Source organism: Somniosus microcephalus, chromosome 28, assembly GCF_052327205.1.
Source record: "Somniosus microcephalus isolate GS21.2 chromosome 28, FLI_Smic_1.0, whole genome shotgun sequence".
NCBI lineage: Eukaryota > Metazoa > Chordata > Chondrichthyes > Squaliformes > Somniosidae > Somniosus > Somniosus microcephalus.
Genome location: NC_141014.1, coordinates 45,502,574 through 45,524,613, shown reverse-complemented (window position 1 = coordinate 45,524,613; position 22,040 = coordinate 45,502,574). Strand labels below are relative to the sequence as shown.

The following is a 22,040-nucleotide window of genomic DNA, read 5'->3' as shown; positions in this document are numbered from 1 at the left end:
AAGAACAGTTTCAACTGGGAATGGGCCCTGAACATGAGCTAGAGAGCATCGAGGCGCAACTTCTCCAAGCACTGGAAGCCAAAGTACAAGAGGAAGAGAAGATGAAAGCATTGGAGAAAATGATGGATGAAATGGAGGAGTACGCTGAATTACGTCCAGGGGAACAGGAGAATGGGGAAACAGCTACTTCAGTAGAAGGATTAAATAGCCTGATAACGAAATCCCTGAAGGAAGGGAAAGGATTGAACGCACAAATGAGGCCAGGAGGGAAGGAAGGGCAGACATCTGAGGAAGAGCAGGATGAATATGATTGCTTGAAGAAGGGTTTTGACCTGTTGAGTGACACCGAATGTTATGAGGATGTGGTCTGCCCAAATTGTGATGGGAACTCCCAAAGTGCTGAAATCCTGAGGAAGCACTTAAGGTCTAAGGAACATAGAGAGTTGGTGGCGCTACAGATGGCAGCCGGGAAAAGAGCTCAGAGTTTCAAAAAGGCAGAAAAGAAAAAGAAGAAGCAGAAAATAATAACTGTTTAAAATATTATTACTTCTACTACCTCCGTCCGAACACTACGAAATGTGCTAAATTTGTAAAAAAAATCCAGGGACATTATCAAGACAGCCAGTGGGTTGTATAAGTCCGCACTGCTGGTTCAACAGGACGAAAGTACAAGCTGTTAAAAACAAAGGCTATGGAGGATGCTGTCTGGAACGAATTAATACCAGAGACTGAATTTATGAACTGTTCCCACAGAGACTGAACCTGTAAACTGATTCCACTGAGAGTATGTTTGTAAACTGTTATATGACGTTGACTCCATTGAGAGTATATCTGTAAATTGTTATATGACGTTGACTCCATCGAGAGTATATCTGCAAACTGTTTATATAAAGTTGAAGATTGTATGTTTAACAGGATTCTGTAAGTAATAAGCTAGGAAGGGAGGAGTGTTGTGTATGTAACCGTTTACCTTTAAGGGAACTACAGAATGTAACCGTTCGCCTTTAAGAGCACTACTTTAGGGTGGCACTATCTATTGGCTCATGTATACTGTAATACCGATAGTGACCACACCAGTATATAAGGGTTGTGATACGTTAACTAGGGCAGAATCGCCCGAGCCTCTGAATAGTAAAGACGTGTTTTATTTTGTTAACAGTGGAGTCTGTGATTATTTATAATACCACCCACAGACTTAACATAATGCACTTCCAATTTCTGCCAGCAATCTCCTGCCTTCTGAAAATCCATGCATACAACAATCATTGAGCCTCCTCTTGGAACAACTTCCATGACTCAGATAATCTAGTATGAGGTAACTAGCCTACTTTTCACAAAACCATGGCAATTCTTCAAAGTTTGCTGAATCTAACCTTGACATCCTCCAGGACAACACGCCCCCCACGCATATTCTGGAATTTCAGCAGTTTCTCAGCATGCTCACGTTCCTCATGCGACTGCTCCTTGAAGAACTCGGCAAAGTGACGCAGGGCAACATCATCCCGGTCAAAGTAATACGACTGCAGGTAGAGAGAAAAATGGAAAAGAGACAATTGAAATCTAGATCTGATCCATGGCCAACTCAAATGGTAGCAACACCAATACTTTCCAAATCCTTTTTGAATATGTTGGAAGCTCCTCATTGAAGTAGCTCAACAGAATAGGAGGTTATGTTACTAGAAAATATTAGCGAGCTTTAATGCTTTTTGGAATAAAGCTCTCAACTACACTTGGTCAAAATATCTGTGGTATCTTCTTTTGTTCCCAGATGAAAGTCTAAAAGCAGAGAAGGAAAAGAGCCAAATCTTTAAAATTAAATAGTTTAACACCATCCTCAGGTGAGAAAGACTAACAGGATTCACTCAATTAGAGGGGGATAAAAACTGGCCAGAACCAGCCAATGTTTCACTAACTAGTCACCCAATTCAATCTAATTGTTGCCATCCAAGTTGGAAGTTGACTAGTTTTAGTGAATCTTCAAGATGAACCCTCCATTACAAACTTGATGAAACCCTGGAGTTAGTTTCAAATATAAACACATCAGAATAGGACAGAGCAGGAAAGAGTCCTTCTGCAAGATCACTGTCTTAAGAGCATTCACTGGATTAAGACTGGGGAGGGCTATAGAGAGACCCTCTAAAGCCCATTCATTGACCTAGAGAAATTCTACCTGCTTAGAATAAAATAACAGCCTTAATTTTGAAATAGGACCCCAAAAATACAAAACTCACCATGGAGAGATAAACATAGGAGGAATAGAGCTCCATGTTGATCTGCTTGTTGACAGCATCCTCACAGTCCTTGTGATAGTTCTGACGCACTTGGGAGGCCATCTTAACTCTTCCTGTTGCAAAGCACTGAGCTCAAACTCCACTGTAGTAACAACCTAACCTCTACCCTCACAAGCTCCTGCATTTCAACAGGGTCTGGCATGATCAATGATGATTGACAATCCCTGTGAGCCAGTCAGGATCTTCCATCAATCCAGGCACCAATTAACAAAGGAGAGGGGGCGGTGTGTGATACCCAGAGCCAATCAGAGCTTTGGAATACAGAGGTTTGGATGATTATTCTGTGATGTCATTGCTGTTGGTTTCTTTGACTTTCCTCAAACTGAATTTGAAAGCGTCTCTGTTCTCAGAATCAGAGTTTCACAACATATCTCAAAGAGCTCGATGAAATTCCACCCTACAGATGGTGTCGAGCACAGCCGGCTCTAAGTTAACCCGTCTCTCGGAGAATTGATGGGCATCTCGGTGGCTCCAGAATGAGTCCGTGATACCAAGGTTCACAATGTTGACCACAATAGATTGAAAGAGACTGACCTACACCAGTCAGTCTGCAGTGGATCTGCAAAGCAGCCCACAACGAGTTGGGGAAATGGAAAGTGGATCAGTGGGGAGCTTCAGACAGAATCTGTTGCTCCGTCACTGTAAAGTGCGATGTGGACTTTTATCCCCATGAAATTTAAGAGCTGTAAAGTCCTGTGGTTAGTTTGCACTGTTTCCTCATCTCCTGCAAACCCCGGGTCTGTTTTGAGGAATGGTTTTATACCAGAAAGGTCAAGTGTCTCGTGTTTTCTCGACCGATGCTGCCTGACCTGCTGAGTGTCTCCAGCGTTTTCTGTTTTTCTTTGAGATTTCCAGTATCATAGAGTCATAGAGTAATACAGCACGGATAGAGGCCCTCGGCCCATCGTGTCCGCGCCGGCCATCAAGCCCTGTCTAATCTAATCCCATATTCCAGCATTTGTTCCGTAGCCTTGTATGCTATGGCATTTCAAGTGCTCATCCAAATGCTTCTTAAATGTTGTGAGGGTTTCTGCCTCCACAACCCTTTCAGGCAGTGAGTTCCAGACTCCAACCACCCTCTGGGTGAAAAAGTTCTTTCTCAAATCCCCTCTAAACCTCCCGCCCTTTACCTTGAATCTATGCCCCCTAGTTATTGACCCCTCTACTAAGGGAAAAAGCTCCTCAGCATCCATCCTATCTATGCCCCTCATCATTTTGTACACCTCAATCATGTCCCCCCTCAGCCTCCTCTGCTCCAAGGAAAACAAACCCAATCTGCCCAGTCTCTCTTCATAGCTGAAGCGCTCCAGCCCTGGTAACATCCTGGTGAACCTCCTCTGCACCCTCTCTAACGCGATCACATCCTTCCTGTAGTGTGGCGACCAGAACTGCACACAGTATTCCAGCTGTGGCCTAACCAGTGTTTTATACAGCTCCATCATAACCTCCTTGCTCTTATATTCAATGCCTCGGCTAATGAAGGCAAGTATCCCATATGCCTTTTTTACCACCTTATCCACCTGTTCCGCCGCCTTCAGGGATCTGTGTACTTGCACACCCAGATCCCTCTGACCCTCCGTCTTGCCTAGGGTCTTTCCATTCATTGTGTATTCCCTTGCCTTGTTAGTCCCCGCAAAGTGCATCACCTCGCACTTTTCCGGGTTAAATTCCATTTGCCACTGTTCCGCCCATCTGACCAACCCATCTATATCGTCCTGCAGACCGAGGCTACCCTCCTCGCTATTTACCACCCTACCAATTTTTGTATCATCCGCGAACTTACTGATCATACCCTTTACATTCATATCCAAGTCATTAATGTAGACCACAAACAGCAAGGGACCCAGCACCGATCCCTGTGGTACCCCACTGGCCACAGGCTTCCAGTCACAAAAACAACCTTCGACCATCACCCTCTGCCTTCTGCCACTAAGCCAGTTTTGTATCCAATGTGCCAAGGCACCCTGGATTCCATGGGCTCTTACCTTCTTGACCAGTCTCCTGTGCGGGACTTTATCGAAGGCCTTACTGAAATCCATCTATACCACATCCACTGCGTTACCCTCATCCACACACCTAGTCACCTCCTCAAAAAATTCAATCAAATTAGTCAGACATGATCTTCCCTTGACAAAGCCATGTTGACTATCCCTGATTAATCCTTGCCTCTCCAAGTGGAGACAAATTTTGTCCCTCAGAATTTTTTCCAATAATTTTCCTACCACTGATGTTAGGCTCACTGGCCTGTAGTTCCCCGGTTTTTCCCTACTACCCTTCTTGAATAATGGTACTACATTAGCGGTTCTCCAGTCCTCTGGCACATCCCCTGTGGCCAGAGAGGTCCTGAATATATGTGTTAGAGCCCCCGCAATCTCTTCCTTTGCCTCACCCAGCAGCCTGGGATACATTTCATTCGGGCCTGGGGATTTATCCATTTTTAGGCCAGCTAAAACCGCCAATACCTCCTCCCTCTCGATGTTAATATGTTCGAGCATATCACAGTCCCCCCGCCCTATTTCTATGTCTACATCGTCCTTCTCCATCGTGAAAACAGATGCAAAAATTCATTTAGAACCCCTCCTACATCTTCCGGCTCCACACACAGATTGCCACTTTTGTCCCTAATGGGCCCTATTTTTTCCCTAGTTATCCTCTTACCCTTAATATACTTATAAAACATCTTAGGATTTTCCTTTATTTTGCTCGCCAGTGTTATTTCATGGCCCCTCCTTGATCTCCTAATTTCTTTTTTAAGTATCCCCCTGCACTTTTTGCACTCCTCTTGGGCTTCCTCCGTCTTTAGCCTTTTGTATCTACCAAAAGCCCTCCTTTTTTTCCTAATCCATTCTCGTATATCCCCGGACATCCAAGGTTCCCTGTGGTTTTTGGAACCACTCTTGACCTTTACGGGAACATGTTGCCATTGTATGATCTCAATCTCCCTTCTGAAAGCCTCCCATTGCTCCGATGCGGATTTTCCTACAAGTAGCTGATCCCAGTCCATTTTGGCCAGATCCTGCCTTATCCTATTAAAATCGGCCTTCCCCCAATTTAGAACCTTTATTTCCGGCCCATCCCTGTCCTTTTCCATGACCACCTTAAATCTTACCATATTATGGTCACTATCACCAAAGTGCTCACCTACTAGCACGTTTTCCACTTGGCCGGCCACATTCCCTAGAATTAGATCCAGTACCGCGCCCTCTCTTGTAGGACTTTCTACATGCTGGCTCAAAAAGCTCTCCTGGATGCACTTTAAGAATTCTACACCCTCTGAGCCTTTCACATTCTGACTATCCCAGTTAATAATGGGGAAGTTGAAATCCCCCATTATTATTACCCTATTATTTGCACATTTCTCTGAGATTTGCCTACATATCTGTTCCTCTATCTCCCCCTGACTGTTTGGAGGCCTATAGTACACTCCCAGCAAAGTGCTTGCCCCCTTTTTGTTTTTAAGCTCCACCCATATGGCCTCATTAGAGGAACCTGCTAATATATCATCCCTCTTTACTGCAGTAATTGACTCCTTAATTAATATTGCGACACCCCCTCCTCTTATACCTCCCCCTCTGTCTCGCCTGAAGATTCTGTACCCCGGAATATTGAGCTGCCAGTCTTGCCCCTCCCTCAACCATGTCTCCGTGATAGCAACAATATCATACTCCCATGTGTTTATCAACACCTTCAGTTCATCCACCTTATTTGCAAGACTCCTTGCATTAAAATAGATGCCATCCAGCCTTGCCCTCATATATTTGCCCTGTCTACCAAGCTGACTTGTTTTTTTCTCTATAATTGGCAGCACATCACCCCCTATTTCAGCTCCCCTCTGTATCCCATCTCACTGCCAAGTTAGTTTAAACCCCCCCCAACAGTGCTAGCAAACCTCCCCGCAAGGATATTTGTCCCGCTGCGGTTCAGGTGCAACCCGTCCGACTTGTACAAGTCCCACCTTTCCCAGAAGCAGGCCCAGTGATCCAGGAAAGTAAAACCCTCGCCCCTACACCAACTCTTTAGCCACGCATTCATCTGCTCTACCCTCCCATTCCTATACTTACTAGCACGTGGCACTGGGAGTAATCCAGAGATTACAACCTTCGAGGTCCTGCTCTTTAATCTGTTACCTAGCTCCCTAAATTCTTGATGCAGGACCTCCTCCCCCTTCCTTCCTATGTCGTTGGTCCCAATGTGGACCACGACCTCTGCCTGCTCACCCTCCCCCTTAAGAATGCCCTGTAGCCGCTCAGTGACATCCCAGACCCTGGCCCCAGGGAGGCAACAAACCATCCTGGAGTCACGTTTGCGGCCACAGAAATGCCTATCTGTTCCCCTAACGATAGAATCCCCTACCACTATTGCTCTCCCACTCTTTTTCCTCCCTTTCTGAGCAGCAGAAGCGTCCCTGGTGCCAGGAAGCTGGCTGCTGCTGCCTTCCCCTGGTGAGTCACCCCCTCAACAGTGTCCAACTTGGTATACTTGTTTGAAAGGGGGATGTCCGCAGGGGTTCCCTGCACTTCTTGCCTGCCTCTGTTGCTCCGCCTGATGGTCACCCGCTGTGCAGCCCTACCCTGAGGCGTGAACAACTCGCTAATTGTGCTATCCATGACCCTCTCAGCATCACGCATGCTCCAAAATTCATCCACCCGCAGCTCGAGCGCCGCAATGCGGTCTACAAGTAGCTGCAGCTGGATGCATTTCCCGCACACATGGTCGTCAGGGACACTGGCAGCGTCCCTGATTTCCCACATGGAGCAAGAGGAGCAGAACACCGGTCTGAACTCTCCTGCCAAGACTTACTCCTTTAATTAATCTAAAAAATTATTCAATACCCCAGTTACAGGTATACTCTAGGGCGCTTTATTTACCAACTGTCCCCACTACACCAGAGACCCTAGAAATTTAACACCACAGAAGTCAAGCTTGTATTGAAAAGAAATACTCACCAACCAATCACTTACCTGCTCCCTGGTGACGTCACACTCTGATTACTTTTTACCTCTCTCCTCTGCTGTTGCTTTGGTATGCCTCAGTATCTGCAGTATTTCGGTTTGTGTTCCTATCCTGTTGTAACTCTGGTCCAACTACCAGGCATTTAATAGGACCACAACACTGTTATGTTCATAATAACTAGTCGTTTGTATTAAGAACAGGTAGCTTTTGCTAGACACTTTATTGAGCACATGTGGACTAGGTACAGTATCTGTAGAGGCCTCCATCTTGACTGCTGCCTTGTGGGTGGCCTAGTGCATTGTGGGTAGCCCACTCTTATATGCATACAGCACCACCTAGTGTATCATTCCAGAATGACAGGTTACTGATCATTACATCCCCCTTTCTTTGAGGTTAAACAAAATCAGTATCAATCAATATCAATCAATAACAACATAAACATCTTCAACAGTCAATACATTTTCAATGTAGTTTTCTTTGTACTCAAAGATTAAGTCTATCAGGCTTTTTCACTTCACGTGTGGATCTTCTCAGCACAGGTAAGTCTGATGTTTTTTCATGAGAGCCTGTATGTGTATTTGTGTTAGATTGTTCTGGTGGTGAGTGACAAGATTCAGTTGCGGCATTGTCATCGATTTGCTCTTCGATAGTCTCTTGTGTTTTTAGGAGGGAACGGCGGTTCCTCCTGAGAATGTGTCCTTCCTCAGTTCTAACAGTGTATGACCTTGGTCCTACTTCCTCAAGAACTGTAGCTTTCCTGTTCCATGCATCTGGATCCTCAATCCTGACAACATCATCCCTTGTCAATGGTTTCAGAGTTTTGGATGACTTGTCATAGTATGATTTCTGTTTCAGCTTTAACAGTTGAAGTCTCTGTCTCAGTTTCTTACTCTGCTTTTCTTTTGCACAGCAGGGTAGCGTGGTACGCAACTTGCGACCCATTAGGAGTTCAGCAGGCGAAGAACCAGAGTCTAAAGGCGAGGCTCGGTAGCTCAGCAGGGCGAGATAAGGATCAGACTTGCTTTCTGTCGCTTTCTTCAGTAGCTGCTCGAGAACTTGAACACCTTTCTCTGCCTTACCATTCGACTGAGCGTACAAAGGACTGGATGTGATGTGTTGAAAGTCATAATGTGCTGCAAACTGTTGCCACTCCTTACAGTTGAAGCACGGACCATTGTCGCTAATGGCAATCCTGGGAATTCCATGTCTGGCGAAGATGGATTTCACATGCATTATGACACTGCTTGCTGTGGTGCTTGAGAGCAGCGCCATCTCAGGATAGTTAGAATAGTAGTCAATCACTATTAGATAGTCTTTACCATTTAAATGAAAAAGGTCCATACCAACCTTTTGCCATGGTGCTGTTGGTATGTCAGCTACTATCATTGGTTCCTTTGCTTGTTTGTTTTGGTGTTTCTGACATGTCTCACATTTGCCTATCATGTTCTCAATGTCCTTATTTATACCAGGCCAATAAACAGTGTCTCTTGCTCTCCTTTTGCATTTTTCAATTCCGAGGTGTCCCTCATGAATCCTTTTGAGCACGTCTTGACGTAGAGCCTGTGGAATGACTATTCTGTTCTGTTTTAGTAATAGTCCACTTGCGACACTCAATTCTGACCTTATGTGAAAATATTTTGGACAGGAACCTTTTGGCCAACCATAATGAATGTTCTCTATTACTGTTTGTAATACTGTATCTTTTACTGTTTCTTCTGCTATTTGCTTTGATTTTGTGTCTGACACGGGCAGCGCAGCAGTGACCATACTCACATGAACATCCACGTCTTCTTCAGTAGAGCTCACATGACTCATTGTGGGTGCTCGGGATAGTGCATCTGCTAACACTATGTATTTGCCTGGTGTGCAGATCAGTTCAAAGTCATATCTTTGCAGCTTCATCATGAGTCGTTGAATCCTTGGAGACATCTCATTCAGGTTCTTTTTCATGACGGCAACCAGTGGGCTGTGGTCTGTCTCAACTGTGAAGGTGGGAAGTCCATATATGTAGCCATGAAACTTTTCTAGTCCAACTAGCAAGCCTAGACATTCCTTTTCAATCTGGGCGTATCGACACTCAGTATCAGTCATAGACCTGGAGGCAAAGGCAACAGGCTTCCAATCTTCACCCTCTGCTTGTAGCAAGACCGCACCTAGGCCATCTTTTGATGCATCTGTTGACACTTTGATTCTTTTTGTTGGGTCAAAGAAGGTGAGTACAGGTGTGGTTGTCAGCACTGTTCTGAGGTTGATCCACTCTTGTTCATGTCTTTCTGTCCATGCGAACTCATTTGTTTTACGTAGCAGGTCTCGCAGACAGGCTGTCTTGGCTGACAAGTTAGGAATGAACTTTCCAATGAAGTTTATCATCCCCATGATGCGTAGCACTCCTTTTTTGTCAGTGGGTCAGTGCATTTTGAGTACGGCGTTTACTTTTTCCATATCTGGCTCTATTCCTTTACCAGATAGATTATCTCCTAGGAAAGTGACTTCCTGGACGCCAAACTGACACTTGGCTTTGTTGAGCTTCAGTCCATTCCGGCATATGCTCTGTAGCACTTTAGTCAGTCTCTCATTGTGTTCTTTCAGTGTGGAGCCCCAGATGATGATGTCATCAACATAGACCCGAACTCCTTCCAGACCTTCAATTATGTGTTCCATCGCTCTATGAAAGATTTCAGATGCAGATATTATCCCGAAAGGCATTCTGAGGAAACAATACCTGCCAAATGGTGCGTTGAAGGTACAGTATTTGGTGCTCTCTTCATCCAGTTTTAGTTGCCAAAATCCTTGTGAGGCATCGAGCTTTGTAAAGTATCTGGCACCTGACATTTCACTGGTGATTTCTTCTCGCTTGGGAATCTGGTAGTGTTCACGTTTTATGTTTGCATTTAAGTCCTTTGGATCCATGCATATTCTTAGATCATTGTTCTTTTTCTTGACACATGCCATGGAGTTAACCCAGTCTGTTGGCTCTTCGACTTTCCTCATGGCTCCTAGTGTGGTCATTCTGTCCAGTTCATTCTTGAGCCGGTCATGCAGGGGTGCTGGAACTCTTCGTGGAGCATGTACCACTGGCTGAGCATCCTCCTTTAGCTGGATCTTGTAAGTGAATGGTAGAACTCCAAATCCTTTAAACACATCCTGGAAATTATTCACTACAGAATCCACCGAGTCATCTGGTCTGCTTATGGCACAGTTTATACGGTAGACTCTCTTGACCAGTTCTAAGTCCTCACAAGCTTTGTCACCCAGTAGTGAATCAAGTCCTTCAGCCACAACCGAAAACATGAGATGATGCACTTTGTCTTTGACTGTCACTTTAAGTCTGCATACACCTAAGCTATCTATTTTCTGTCCATTATAGTCCTTCAGTAGTACTGACTTTTTCTGTATTTTGGGCTTATCTTTGTTAATGTTAATGTCACTCATACTGATTAAGTTTGCTTTTGCCCCAGTGTCTAGTTTCAATGTAACTAATGCTCCATTTACCTGCAGTGGGATCTTCCATTTGTCCTCTTTTACTGCATTGACGTTATGTTCAGCATTGTTTATTCCTGAGGGCTGCACATTTTCTGTATCCTCTTCTATATTGTCACATGACACCATTCCTACAAAAAATGTCTCACTTAAATCAGTGTCCTCAATCACATTAACTCGGACTTGTTGCCCTTTCTTTGTTTTTACTTTTGAAAAGCATTGTTTGGCAAAGTGATTCTTTCCATGACATTTTGTGCACATTTTCCCAAACGCTGCACATTGTTTTAACTGGTGTTTGTAACCACAGCGTTTACAATTAAAAATTCCTTCCTCCGATTGCTTTTCACTTCTGTTCTGCCCATGTTTCTCCCCCTTGTAGGACACAGCACCGACAGCAGCACTTACTGCAATCGCATCATCATTGATTTCACTGAAAGTCTTGGCATGCTTTTGAGCTAGCTCGCTAGCTTGGCATATTTTCACAGCAATTTCCAATGTCAGTTTGGTTTCTCTCAACAGACGTTCCCTGACTTTTTTTTATCATGAATACCAAACACAATCTGGTCACGAATCATGGATGCTTTCAGCTCAGAGAAATTACATGTCTGTGCTTTCAGTTTCAGATCAGTCAAAAAGCTATCAAAAGTCTCATTTTGCTGCTGTGTCCGAGAACGGAAGATGTACCTCTCGTAGGTTTCATTCTTTTTGGGAGAACAATGTGTATCAAACTTATTTAGCACTTCGTCTAATTTTTCTCTTTTCAACTCTGGATTAAATACAAATGTATTAAATACATCTATTGCCTGTGGGCCTGCAACCGTGAGCAGCAACGCTATTTTCCTTGTGCCTGGCTTCGTACCGTACCCGATGGCAGCAATGTAGATTTCGAATTGTTGTTTAAAAGTCTGCCAATTGTAGTCGACATTTCCTGTGAGTTTCAAACGCTCTGGTGGCTTCAAGTTCCCCATGTCGTGTTGCACAATATTCAGCAGATCTTACCAATCCTGGTACCATGTTATGTTCATTAATAACTAGTCGTTTTTATTAAGAACAGCTAGCTTTTGCTAGACACTTTATTGAGCACATGTAGACTAGGTACAGTATCTGTAGAGGCCTCCATCTTGACTGCTGCCTTGTGGATAGCCTAGTGCATCGTGGGTTGCCCACTCTTATATACAGACAGCACCACCTAGAGTACCATTCCAGAATGACAGGTTACTGATCATTACAAAAACCTCCAGAACAGAGAAGAGTGAATTACATAAACCATACAACACAGAAATAGGATGTTTGGCCCAACTCTCTTCCGCAAACAGCAGTTGATGCTCGGTCAAGTGTTAATTTTAAATCTGAGATTAATAGATTTTTGTTAACCAAAGGTATTAAGGGATATGGGGCAAAGGCGGGTATATGGAGTGAGGTCACAGATCAGCCATGATCTCAATGAATGGAGGAACATGTTCGAGGGGCTCAATGGCCGCCTCCTGTTCCTATCCAGCTCATGTTTATTCTCTACACAAGCAGTGGTCCTAATCCCATGTGGCTGCCCTGTTCCTATACCATGGCATCTAATCTCGTTTAGGTACATCATTGGAGAGAGGTTCAGTTGTAACTACAGTGGTGTTTGAACTTGGCTCCCACCAGCAGTAAAAGTGAAGGTGGTCTCCCCAGAGTGTCAGAACAATCATGGGTGTGCAAGACACGTGACGCATCAATCGGCTGAGCCATTACAAATGTCCAAAGAGCTTTCATTTCCCTTGTGGTGTGGAAAACCAATGTATTTTCCAGTTTAACTCCTAAAAACAGTCCAGCCAACATTTTATTATGAATCAGTCTATCCATGTATACTCGCTCAGTGCTGGAGAGAATATTTAAAGGGCCCTTGTGGCTTGGTATTTTCAAATGGAGTTCATTCATTCCCTTTAGATGAACTATTTTTGAACAGCTTTAATGGATGTTTAATTTGTGGATTCTTCAGGAACACTCAGAAATCCCCGCACACTTTGTGGGTTAAGGGCAGTCTTTTGGAACAGTTGTGGCCATTAGCGATATACCGAATGAATTAGCGAAAATAATCTAGCTACTATTTGATCAGAATTAGCTAGTGGATCCCTACTGTCTTGTTTTGCACACTTTGTACAAAAATAATAAATTGCAGGACAACGGATTATTACAATTTAAACTCTTTTAATGAAGCATCAAGTCTGTAAGCTTTCTCAATCAGTACAGCACCGTGTGGACAAGATGGAGTTCGGACTCCTGGGTCTTCTAAACAATAGCAGTCCTTACAGATGCCTGCAGGCCAATGACAACGCAACATGTGATCACGTGAATACAATAGGTATTGCTTCGATGCCTGCGGGCCAATGATAATTCAGTATGCAAATGTTACACCTACAACAATGCTGCTGCAATAGAAAGTAAGTTAGTTTTTGGTAGAAAAATCATTGGCTTGAATAGGATTGATATGATTGTGGCAGAGACCACATAGGGACAGTAACACAATTCACTATGTATAGGCAATGTTATCGCTCCACGTTATGTACGGAACTTGGTTGGGTTATCGGAGCAGGGTCCCTTTAAGAGTCGTCGATTGTGTGTCGATGTCATAGCCCTGCGACGAGGCCGAGTCCCTCAGTCCATGCGGAGAGTTAAAGCTAACACGTGTTTTTCTTTGCTGCTATGAAAGTCTCGCACTCTATTTCCAGTGACTCCTACATGATTACTGATTTAGCTTCACTTTACCCAACACCAACAAACTCCCCGTAGGACACACTACTGCTCGATTCAGACTAGTGCTTTACTTAATCCCAGACATCAAGTATTGCCGTCGGTGGGGCTAGAAAAAGAAAGTAACCTGGGAAAGAAAGAGAATGATAAACAGAAATGATCCTGCCCAAATGGAAGTTTCTAAGATGGCCAACGCTGTACTGTGTACACATGTCACACAGCTTTGGCAATCTAGTGCGTGACTTGTGCCATCAGTCAAATGTAAAGACAGCTCAATAGCAGATCATTCCCCCACCTTTACAGGTAAAAGTCTGAAGCAAGACACCAGGCATGTACTCTCCCTTCTCCTGACTGAAGAGTCACTACTGTCAGCACTAATTCAACCCCCTTCACCCTTCCCCATTTCTTTGTTTTAAACCACCACAGCTTAATGACTGTTTGCTGGCAGATGTTATAAAAAACCCTTTTCAGCAGGAACTGTTACCGAGAGCTCCGAAAACCATTAGAATCCTCTCCAGTGATGATTTGAAGATGTGGGCACAGCCATCCTGGGAGTGACTTCTGTATTTTTAACTTGGATCATATTACACAGCTGTGTATTGTGCAGTGGGATCTTAACCAGATCAGCTACTTAATTAAACAAAGACAAACCAGTTCAATGATGAATAACCTTTATTTCCATGTACTGTGACAGTTAGATGAGAAAACTGGGAAATAATGACAACCAAAGTATTCACCACCAGAAGTTGGTCACACTTCATTTGCAACCTGTATAGAACTAATGGTTCAAGAATCCCATTCAACTCAGGCTGTGCTTGTCAAACAGGTACTCTCCCATGCCATTCTCAGGGGCTCCCAGTCTCTTCAAGTTGGTGATGTGATCTCCAAGCTTCTTGATCATCTTCACTTGCTCATCCAAGTAGTGGGTCTCCAGGAAGTCACACAACTGAAACCAAAAAGCAAAACTAGTTATGGCTCGTAGCAGATATCAAGGAACATCTGGAGCTCCCCCTCACCTCCATCTAGAGTTGGGATTTTAAATCCTCTTGGACTGGAGGATAGTCAAGTGGTGCAATCGAGATGATGTAAATTTGCTCAAATGATCCAGTAATTCATGTATAATAGATGCTTAGATCTTGGATACACTGACATTTATTCTCAATGTCTACATTTGGCCAACCCCCCATGTTCTCCCCAACCCCCTGAAGGACCCAGGAGACACCCCAACACAATGCAATTGGGCTTGGAGATATTTGATCGGCTCAAGGACAGCAAGGGTCCACCACCTCCAACATACCCAAAAAGCCCACATTAGGAACCTACATGAGGGTCGGTGCTGCCAGTGGAGAGTTTGTGCAGATCCAGCAGACTCTGGTTGACATTCTTCTCCAGCTGCAGAGCTCTCTGCATCACCTCCAGACCATTGCTCCACTCATCCTGCTCTGGTTTCTGAAGGGGAAAGTCACAGTTCACTTACAATGAATTACACAAAAAAATACACGACACAGGACAAGGAAAACAGGGGTGAAAGGCAGCCAGAAGTCCATGTTACCATGAACCAATGTGTCACAGGAATATAGAATTACTGCATTAAGCCACCAGAACCATGGAATCAAATTGGAACTAATTGCTTTAGAAAGTATTGGAAACAATGGGATCCCAACAGAGAGCCACTCATTTATTGAATCCAACCTTGATGTCCTCCAAGATGATCCGGCCTCCACGCCGATTCTGGAATTTCATCAGTTTCTCCGCATCCTCGTGTTTCTCATGTGACTGCTCCTTGAGGAACTCGGCAAAGTGACGCAGGGCAACATCATCCCGGTCAAAGTAATAGGACTGTGGAGAGAATTTTAAACAGCTTCAGAGTGAGTTATTAATCTTGCAAAAATAGATACCTTTGGTTAAACAAGCAAAATATAATTCACTTGACTAATCAACATGTTGACCAGCTTCTCCTCCCAAGAAAAAAAACCAGGATGAAAGACTCAACCAGCAAAAAAACACTAATGTTAAGGATTATATTTCATGTCCAGTCAAACTAAACTCTACTGCTGGGTAAGTAGCACCTCCTCTACCTCCCGTCATTCAGATGAGATGTTAAACAGAGGCCCTGTCTGTCCTCAGGTGGATGTGAAAGATCTCAAGGCACTACTTCAGAGAACAGGGGAGTTCTCTCCAGTTTCCCAGGACAATATTTATCCCTCAACCAACACCACTAAAACAGATGATCTGATCATTCTCATTGTTTGTGGGAGCTTACTGTGCACAAATTGGCTGCTGCATTTCCCACATAACATGTGAATTCATTGGCTACAAAGTACTTTGGGAGGTAGTCAAAGGAACTATATAAATGCTTATTCTGTCCATTCTAAAATGAAGTTGGGCATGGAATGAGAAAATTCCTCAATTCCAGTAGTTTTACACCACAATGTAGTGCAAGAGATCTAGGCTCAGTGAACAAGGCTTCAACACCAGGATTCCCAGGACTTCACTTCCAGTTATAGAGAAAGCCAGTGAGGACCTGCCAACATGTCACTCACTACAGTCACCCCACTGAAACTGAACTTTGTCTCATGTCAACAAGCACCAACAGTCACTTGACCAGGTTTGTGCTCTTCTGTTACAAACTCAGGCAGCAGCTGAGCTCGTTCCATATATTAAACCTGGTCAACAGAATGCAGCTGTTACAAGGAGCAGGCCATCAACACAACAAGATCACCCTGAAGTACTCACTGCCCAAAGATTGCTTCCCCAGGTAAGGAAGTCAAGAGAAATATAGTTTAAAACCAGTTCATGGAACTGCAGAATTTCCAACTTTTCAGAATACAGCAACAAGGCATACAAGACTCACCATGGAGAGATAAACATAGGAGGAATAGAGCTCCATGTTGATCTGCTTGTTGACAGCATCCTCACAGTCCTTGTGGTAGTTCTGACACACTTGGGAGGCCATCTTCACTATTTTCTGTTCTACTATTACTGCTCACTATCACCTAGAAAGTTCAAGAACTAATCCTTTCTAACCCCCCCCCCCCCCCAAGCTCTTGTATTTATACTACTGGGACAGCCTGCATTGAAACAAGGAATGACATGAACAACGATGATTGACAATCCCTGAGAGCCAATCAGGAATCTTTCCTGAATCCAGGCACCAATTAACAAAGGAGAGGGGGTGTGGGGGAGGAGGGGGGGAGACCCAGAGCCAATCAGAGCTATGGAAAACCAGCAGGTTTGGGAGATCAGTCTCGGTGATGTCACTGCTTTTGGGTTCCTTGGCCTTCTTCAAATCGGAAAGTCTCTCGTTGTTTGATGCTCTCATTTGAATTAAATGACAATTTGCTGCTTTCGAAAAGCTCAAAGTGCTGAGAATCATCCTTCGCTATCGATGAATTTTCCTACAATTGTTCCTTCATCGTCGCTGGGTCAAAATCCTGGCACTCCCTCCCTAACAGCATTGTGGGAGTACCTTCACCACATGGACTGCAGCGGTTCAAGAAGGCGGCTCACCACCACCTTCTCCAGGGTGACTCGGGATGGGCAATAAATTCTGGCCGTTGACAGCGACGCGCACATCCCATGAATTAATGTTCGAAAAAATGGAATAAATTGATTGGAAACATCTTTGTGTGTCATGGAACCGACACCAGAGTATTATTCATTCCCATTTTCAGATTCTGTAGAACCGGGACCCATGAGGCTTGACTTTCCATTAAATATTTCTCCCCACCACACAATCCCTTCAGATGTAAAGACAGAAATTTCTCTTCCAGAAAAAACAGGGGTGTATTTTCTAGCCCGTCACTCGGGGAGCTGCTACCAGGGCTGTGCTTCTTTGTAGTCAGACTGTAGGAAATGTATCGGCACGGAGCGGGGTGAACGTCGACCTCATAGATTTTGTGAGATGCAAACAGTTACCATTAGTGCCGTTCTGACCTCAGTGCGGGGAGTGCTTGCAGCCGAACCGCACCCGAGTTCAACGTGTTAAATTGTTATAGAACCTCGGTTAGACTACACTTGGAGTACGGTGCACGGTTCTGGTCTCCATAGAATCATAGAATAGTGCAGCACAGAAGGAGGCCATTCGGCCCATCGAGTCTGTCCCGGCTCGTTCAAAGAGCAATCCAGTTAGTCCCACTCCCCCGCTCTTTCCCCAGGAACCTGGAATTTTTTCTACTTCAAGTATTTATCCAATTGCCTTTTGAAGGCCACTGTTGAATCTGTATCCGCCGCCCCATCAAGCAGCTCATTCCCAATCCTAACCACTCCTTGTGTAACAACGTTTTTCCTCCTGTCGCCTCTGGTTCTTTTGCTAATCATCTTAAATCTGCGTCCTCTGGTTATCGACCCTTCAGCCATTGGAAACAGTTTCACTTTATTTACTCTATCGAAACCCTTCATGATTTTAAACACCTCTATCAAATCTTCTCTTAGCCTTCCCTGCTCTAAGGAGAATATTACAAAAAGGATATAGAGGCACTGGAGAAGGTGCACATTTGATTTACAAGGATGATAGCAGAACTGAGAGGTTATATCGATCAGGAATGACTGAACAGGCTGGGGCGCTTTTCTCTAGAAATAAGAAGGCTGAAGGGTGACCTAATAGAGGTCTTTAAAATGATGAAGGTGTTTTGATAAGGTAGATGGAAAGAAAATGCTTTCACTTGTGGTCTTTTGTGGTTGCACAATTTATCTGCAACTTAAGAAAATGTCAAATAAAGTTTATCAACTTAAATTAAAGTAACATCGGCCGGGGTGATGATGCACTCCAGTCCCCGCGGCGCCCAACAGTCTTGGAAGGCCTCGAGCGTGCCAGCGGACACCTCGTGCTCCATCTCCAGGTCCACCCGGGCACAAACATAGCCGCGGAACAGAGGCAGGCAATGCTTTCACTTGTGGGGGAGTCCCGAACTCAGGGCCATAAATATAAGATAGTCACTAATAAATCTAACAGGGGATTCAGGAGCAACTTCTTCAGTGGTGAGAATGTGGAACTCGCTACCACATGGAGTAGTTGAGGCGAAGAGCAGAGATGAATTTAAGGGGAAGTTTGGTAAGAAAGGAATAGAAGGATATGCTGATTGGATTAGATGAAGAAGGGCGGGCCGAGGCTCGTGTGGAGCATAAACCCTGGCACGGAGCAGTCGGGCCGAGTGGCCTGTTTGTGTGCTGTAAATTCGATGTAATTCTTAAAACTTGGGCGCCTGTAAAGTTTTTCACATCGAGTGAGCTGAAGACTTTGTTTTGTCTGAAACATGAAGCCATCCAACCCGTCAGCACGCAAACCCATCCCGACTCGTAGAATTGCGGCTCATCGTCGTGTGAAATGTGGGGACTCAGATACCCCAGAAATGCCTCTGAGAGATGCAAAGACATCAACGTGGAATGGCTGAAGATGGCAATTTCATTGCACCCGCTGCAGTTCTCAGCTAAGTTCCTAAATTAGCGTGTAAACACTGGCGTGTTGCAGCTGCAGCATCATCAACGGATGAATCTATTCCTGGGGGTGAAGGACACAAATGGAGATGCAGTAGGATTTGGAAAGGATGATTGCTATTTGGTATGAACTGCACAATGGGCCTGAATACCAATCAATACATTTATGGAGGAGCTGCTGGGTTTATACATTGATTGAACAGGCAGGGAGGGGGAAAGAGTTTCAAGAGAAATATCTATTTACCTTGGGGGTTTTACTTTGTGCATTTAATGAAATACATTTACTCCGTCCAGAAGGATTATATTTTGTGGGAATACAGTTCCACACGGATTCCTCATCCTTCAATACCTTACCCAAGACCATGAGTATTGGCAGGTTAGTCAACCATGGTGGGGGAGGGGGGAGGAGAGGGGTCCCAGAACAAAGCCCAATGGGGTATTCACACTTTCCCAGTAAGTCATCTTTGGAATTCTCTACCCCAAAGGGCTGTGGATGCTGAATCATTACCTATATTCAGGATAAAATAGATTTTTGGATTCTAGTGGGATCAAGGGATATGGAGATCAGGCTAGGAAGTGGAAGGGAGATTGAAGATCAGCTATGATTTTATTGAATGGCAGAGCAGGCTCAAGGGGCCCTATGGCCTACTTCTAATTATGTTATGCGCATGCAAGCTGATATGGCAATTGTTGATTCTCCTCCACCACCACCTCACCAATTGTAGTCCCCTTATGAGTTCAGTGAGCTCCAACATTGCTGGTCTGCGCAGCAGTTATTTGTTTCTCTGCCCACAAAGCTGATCAGAAAAGCTATAGCGGCAGTGGTGAGTTTGTTAACGGAGTTACCCCCACTAATGACTGATGGGGATCTGTAGCAGTTTACTGAATACGAACTGCTCTTCCCCAGGGAAAATATAATTCTTAGAGAATGCTAAACCAGAGCTTTCTCTTCATTGGACTGAAATGACAGAACACAGTCACAGGAAAACTTCCTTGTGTTTATTATAACTTGTATTTCATTGTAGTGACTAAATAATAACTCTTCAAGCTCTCAAGGGCAGAGGGAATATTCATCGGCATGGCAACAAATACTTCTATTTAACTGCCTAGACCCAAAGCTCTGGAATTCCCTCCCTAAACACCTCTTCCTCCTGTAAGACTCTAAAAACCTACTTCTGACAAAGCTTCAGGGGTCCCTGGTCCCATTAGCTCATTTGGCTGAACACACCTTTGTACATTTAGCTGTTGTATTACAGTTCCAAGAAATACATAGAATATCCAAGTTAAAAAAATTAAAATTACCCCGGCAAAAAAAAAAATCATAGAACTGTTGCCATTGGTGGAAGGGTCGAGAACCAGAGGACACAGATTTAAGGTGATTGGCAGGAGGCCCAAAGGCGGCAGGAGGAAAAACTGAACGCAGCGAGTGGTTAGGATCTGGAATGCACTGCCTGAGAGGGTGGTGGAGGTAGGCTCAATCTGTTTCCAAAAGGGAACTAGACAAGTACCTGAAGGAAAAAATGGCAAGGCTCCACAGAAAGGGCAGGGTGTGGTACTAGCCGAAGTGCTCCTGCAGAGAGCCGGCATGGGCTCAACGGGCCGAATGGCCTCCTGTGCTGTAACCATTCTATGACCAAATCCCATGACAACACTGCTGCACAGCCCAGTGTAATACTGGAAAATGTAACCAAGTTATGCTAACTGGAACAAAAACCACTAAAATTTACAAGCAGACAAAATCCAGTCCAATATAGAACAGTTTATTTACAGTTAGTGACATTTCACATTAAGAGCCCAGGTCTCAGCTCTTGCACAAAGTCACAAGCCATCATTCCCTACAGGACAGGAGTCTCGCACACAATTATAAATACAAGTACTAAACACAATAGGCTTCATCCCTGCAGTCACTCTTCCCCCAGGGTGCGCTTGTCAAACAGGTACTCTCCCATGCCATTCTCAGGGGCTCCCAGCCTCTTCAGGTTGGCGATGTGATCTCCAAGCTTCTTGATCATCTTCACTTGCTCATCCAAGTAGTGGGTCTCCAGGAAGTCACACAACTGGAAAGAGGGAAACTAGTTATGTCCAGCAGCAGATTTCAAGGAACATCCTAGCTTCCCCCTAGAGAGTTTAATCCACTTGGACTGCAGGATGTTCTAGTGGTGCCATTGAGATTAATGGAATTACTGCATCATTAGATTAAACTTCCTGCACAATAGGGGCATAGATCCTAGAATCACTGGGACACATTTACTAGTCAATGTCCACAGTAGGCCAACCTCCCACCACTTAAAAACCTAAAAAAGGCACCAACACAGCTATTGGGTGTGAAGATCTTTTGATTAGGCTCAAGGTTCCACCACCTCCAACTTAACATATGCCCACATTACAGCATCAAGAACTTACATGAGGGTCGGTCCTCTCAGTGGAGAGTTTGTGCAGATCCAGCAGACTCTGGTTGACATTCTTCTCCAGCTGCAGAGCTCTCTGCATCGCCTCCAGACCATTGCGCCACTCATCCTGCTCTGGTTTCTGGAAAGGGAAATTCAGACAGTTCACTGTACAATGGAATAAACAAACAAGTATTGAAGGAAATTAGGCGTGCAAATATCTAATGTTACCATGAACCAATGTGTTAGAAGAAAAGAGAGCTACGGCATTAAGCCAACACAACTACTGGAGTCAAATAACAGATGTATTGAAGGGGAAGCTAGATAAGTACTAGGGAGAGGTGTATAGAAGGATATGCAGATAGGGTTAGATGAAGCACGGTGGGAGGTGGTTCGTGCAGGATACACTCCGTCATGGACCCACTTGGCCAAATGGCCTGTTTGTTATAAATTGGAACAAATTGCTTTAGAAAGTATTTGAAACAATCAGTCTACGGGGACCCAGACCAAAGGTCACTTGTTTATTGAGCCAAACCTTGATGTCCGCCAAGATGATTTGGCCTCCACGCCGATTCTGGAATTTCATCAGTTTCTCCGCGTGCTCCCGTTCCTCACGTGACTGCTCCTTGAAGAACTCAGCAAAGTGACGCAGGGCAACATCATCCCGGTCAAAGTAGAAGGACTGTGGAGAGATCAGAAAAGTCATTGTGTATCCCATGGCAGATTTATCATGGGTATTGTACATAAAGCCAACCTGGATTTT

General features: G+C 44.4%; 2 protein-coding genes across 2 annotated transcripts in view; both read right to left on the bottom strand.

Annotated features, from left to right (window-relative positions):
- Nucleotides 1-21,402, bottom strand: part of LOC147099720 (ferritin heavy chain-like) — a 180,879-nt gene extending 159,477 nt beyond the window's left edge. Inside the window, exon 1 of the mRNA XM_085969121.1 lies at nt 21,294-21,402. Within this exon, the coding sequence (XP_085825247.1) occupies nt 21,294-21,394 (101 nt within the window). The 5' untranslated portion in view covers nt 21,395-21,402. The remainder of the gene's footprint in view (nt 1-21,293) is intronic.
- Nucleotides 14,749-16,111, bottom strand: LOC147099721 (ferritin heavy chain B-like). Its single transcript, XM_085969148.1, has 3 exons — nt 16,055-16,111; nt 15,147-15,293; nt 14,749-14,903 (listed from the first exon to the last, which is right to left on the bottom strand). The coding sequence occupies exons 1-3, from the start codon at nt 16,109-16,111 to the stop codon at nt 14,766-14,768; spliced, it is 342 nt and encodes a 113-aa protein (XP_085825274.1). The 3' UTR covers nt 14,749-14,765.
- Nucleotides 21,403-22,040: the final 638 nt, after the last annotated feature.

Bases quoted from the DNA above. Each gene is read 5' to 3' on its own strand.
- LOC147099721 (XM_085969148.1), bottom strand. From the start codon at position 16,111: ATGGAACGAGCTCAGCTGCTGCCTGAGTTTGTAACAGAAGAGCACAAA. The intron at 15,294-16,054 runs GTGACTGTTGGT...TTCTCTCCACAG, and splicing joins AAGAGCACAAACCTGGTCAA to TCCTATTACTTTGACCGGGA. The intron at 14,904-15,146 runs GTTGGATTCAAT...TTTCCCCTTCAG, and splicing joins TCATCTTGGAGGACATCAAG to AAACCAGAGCAGGATGAGTG.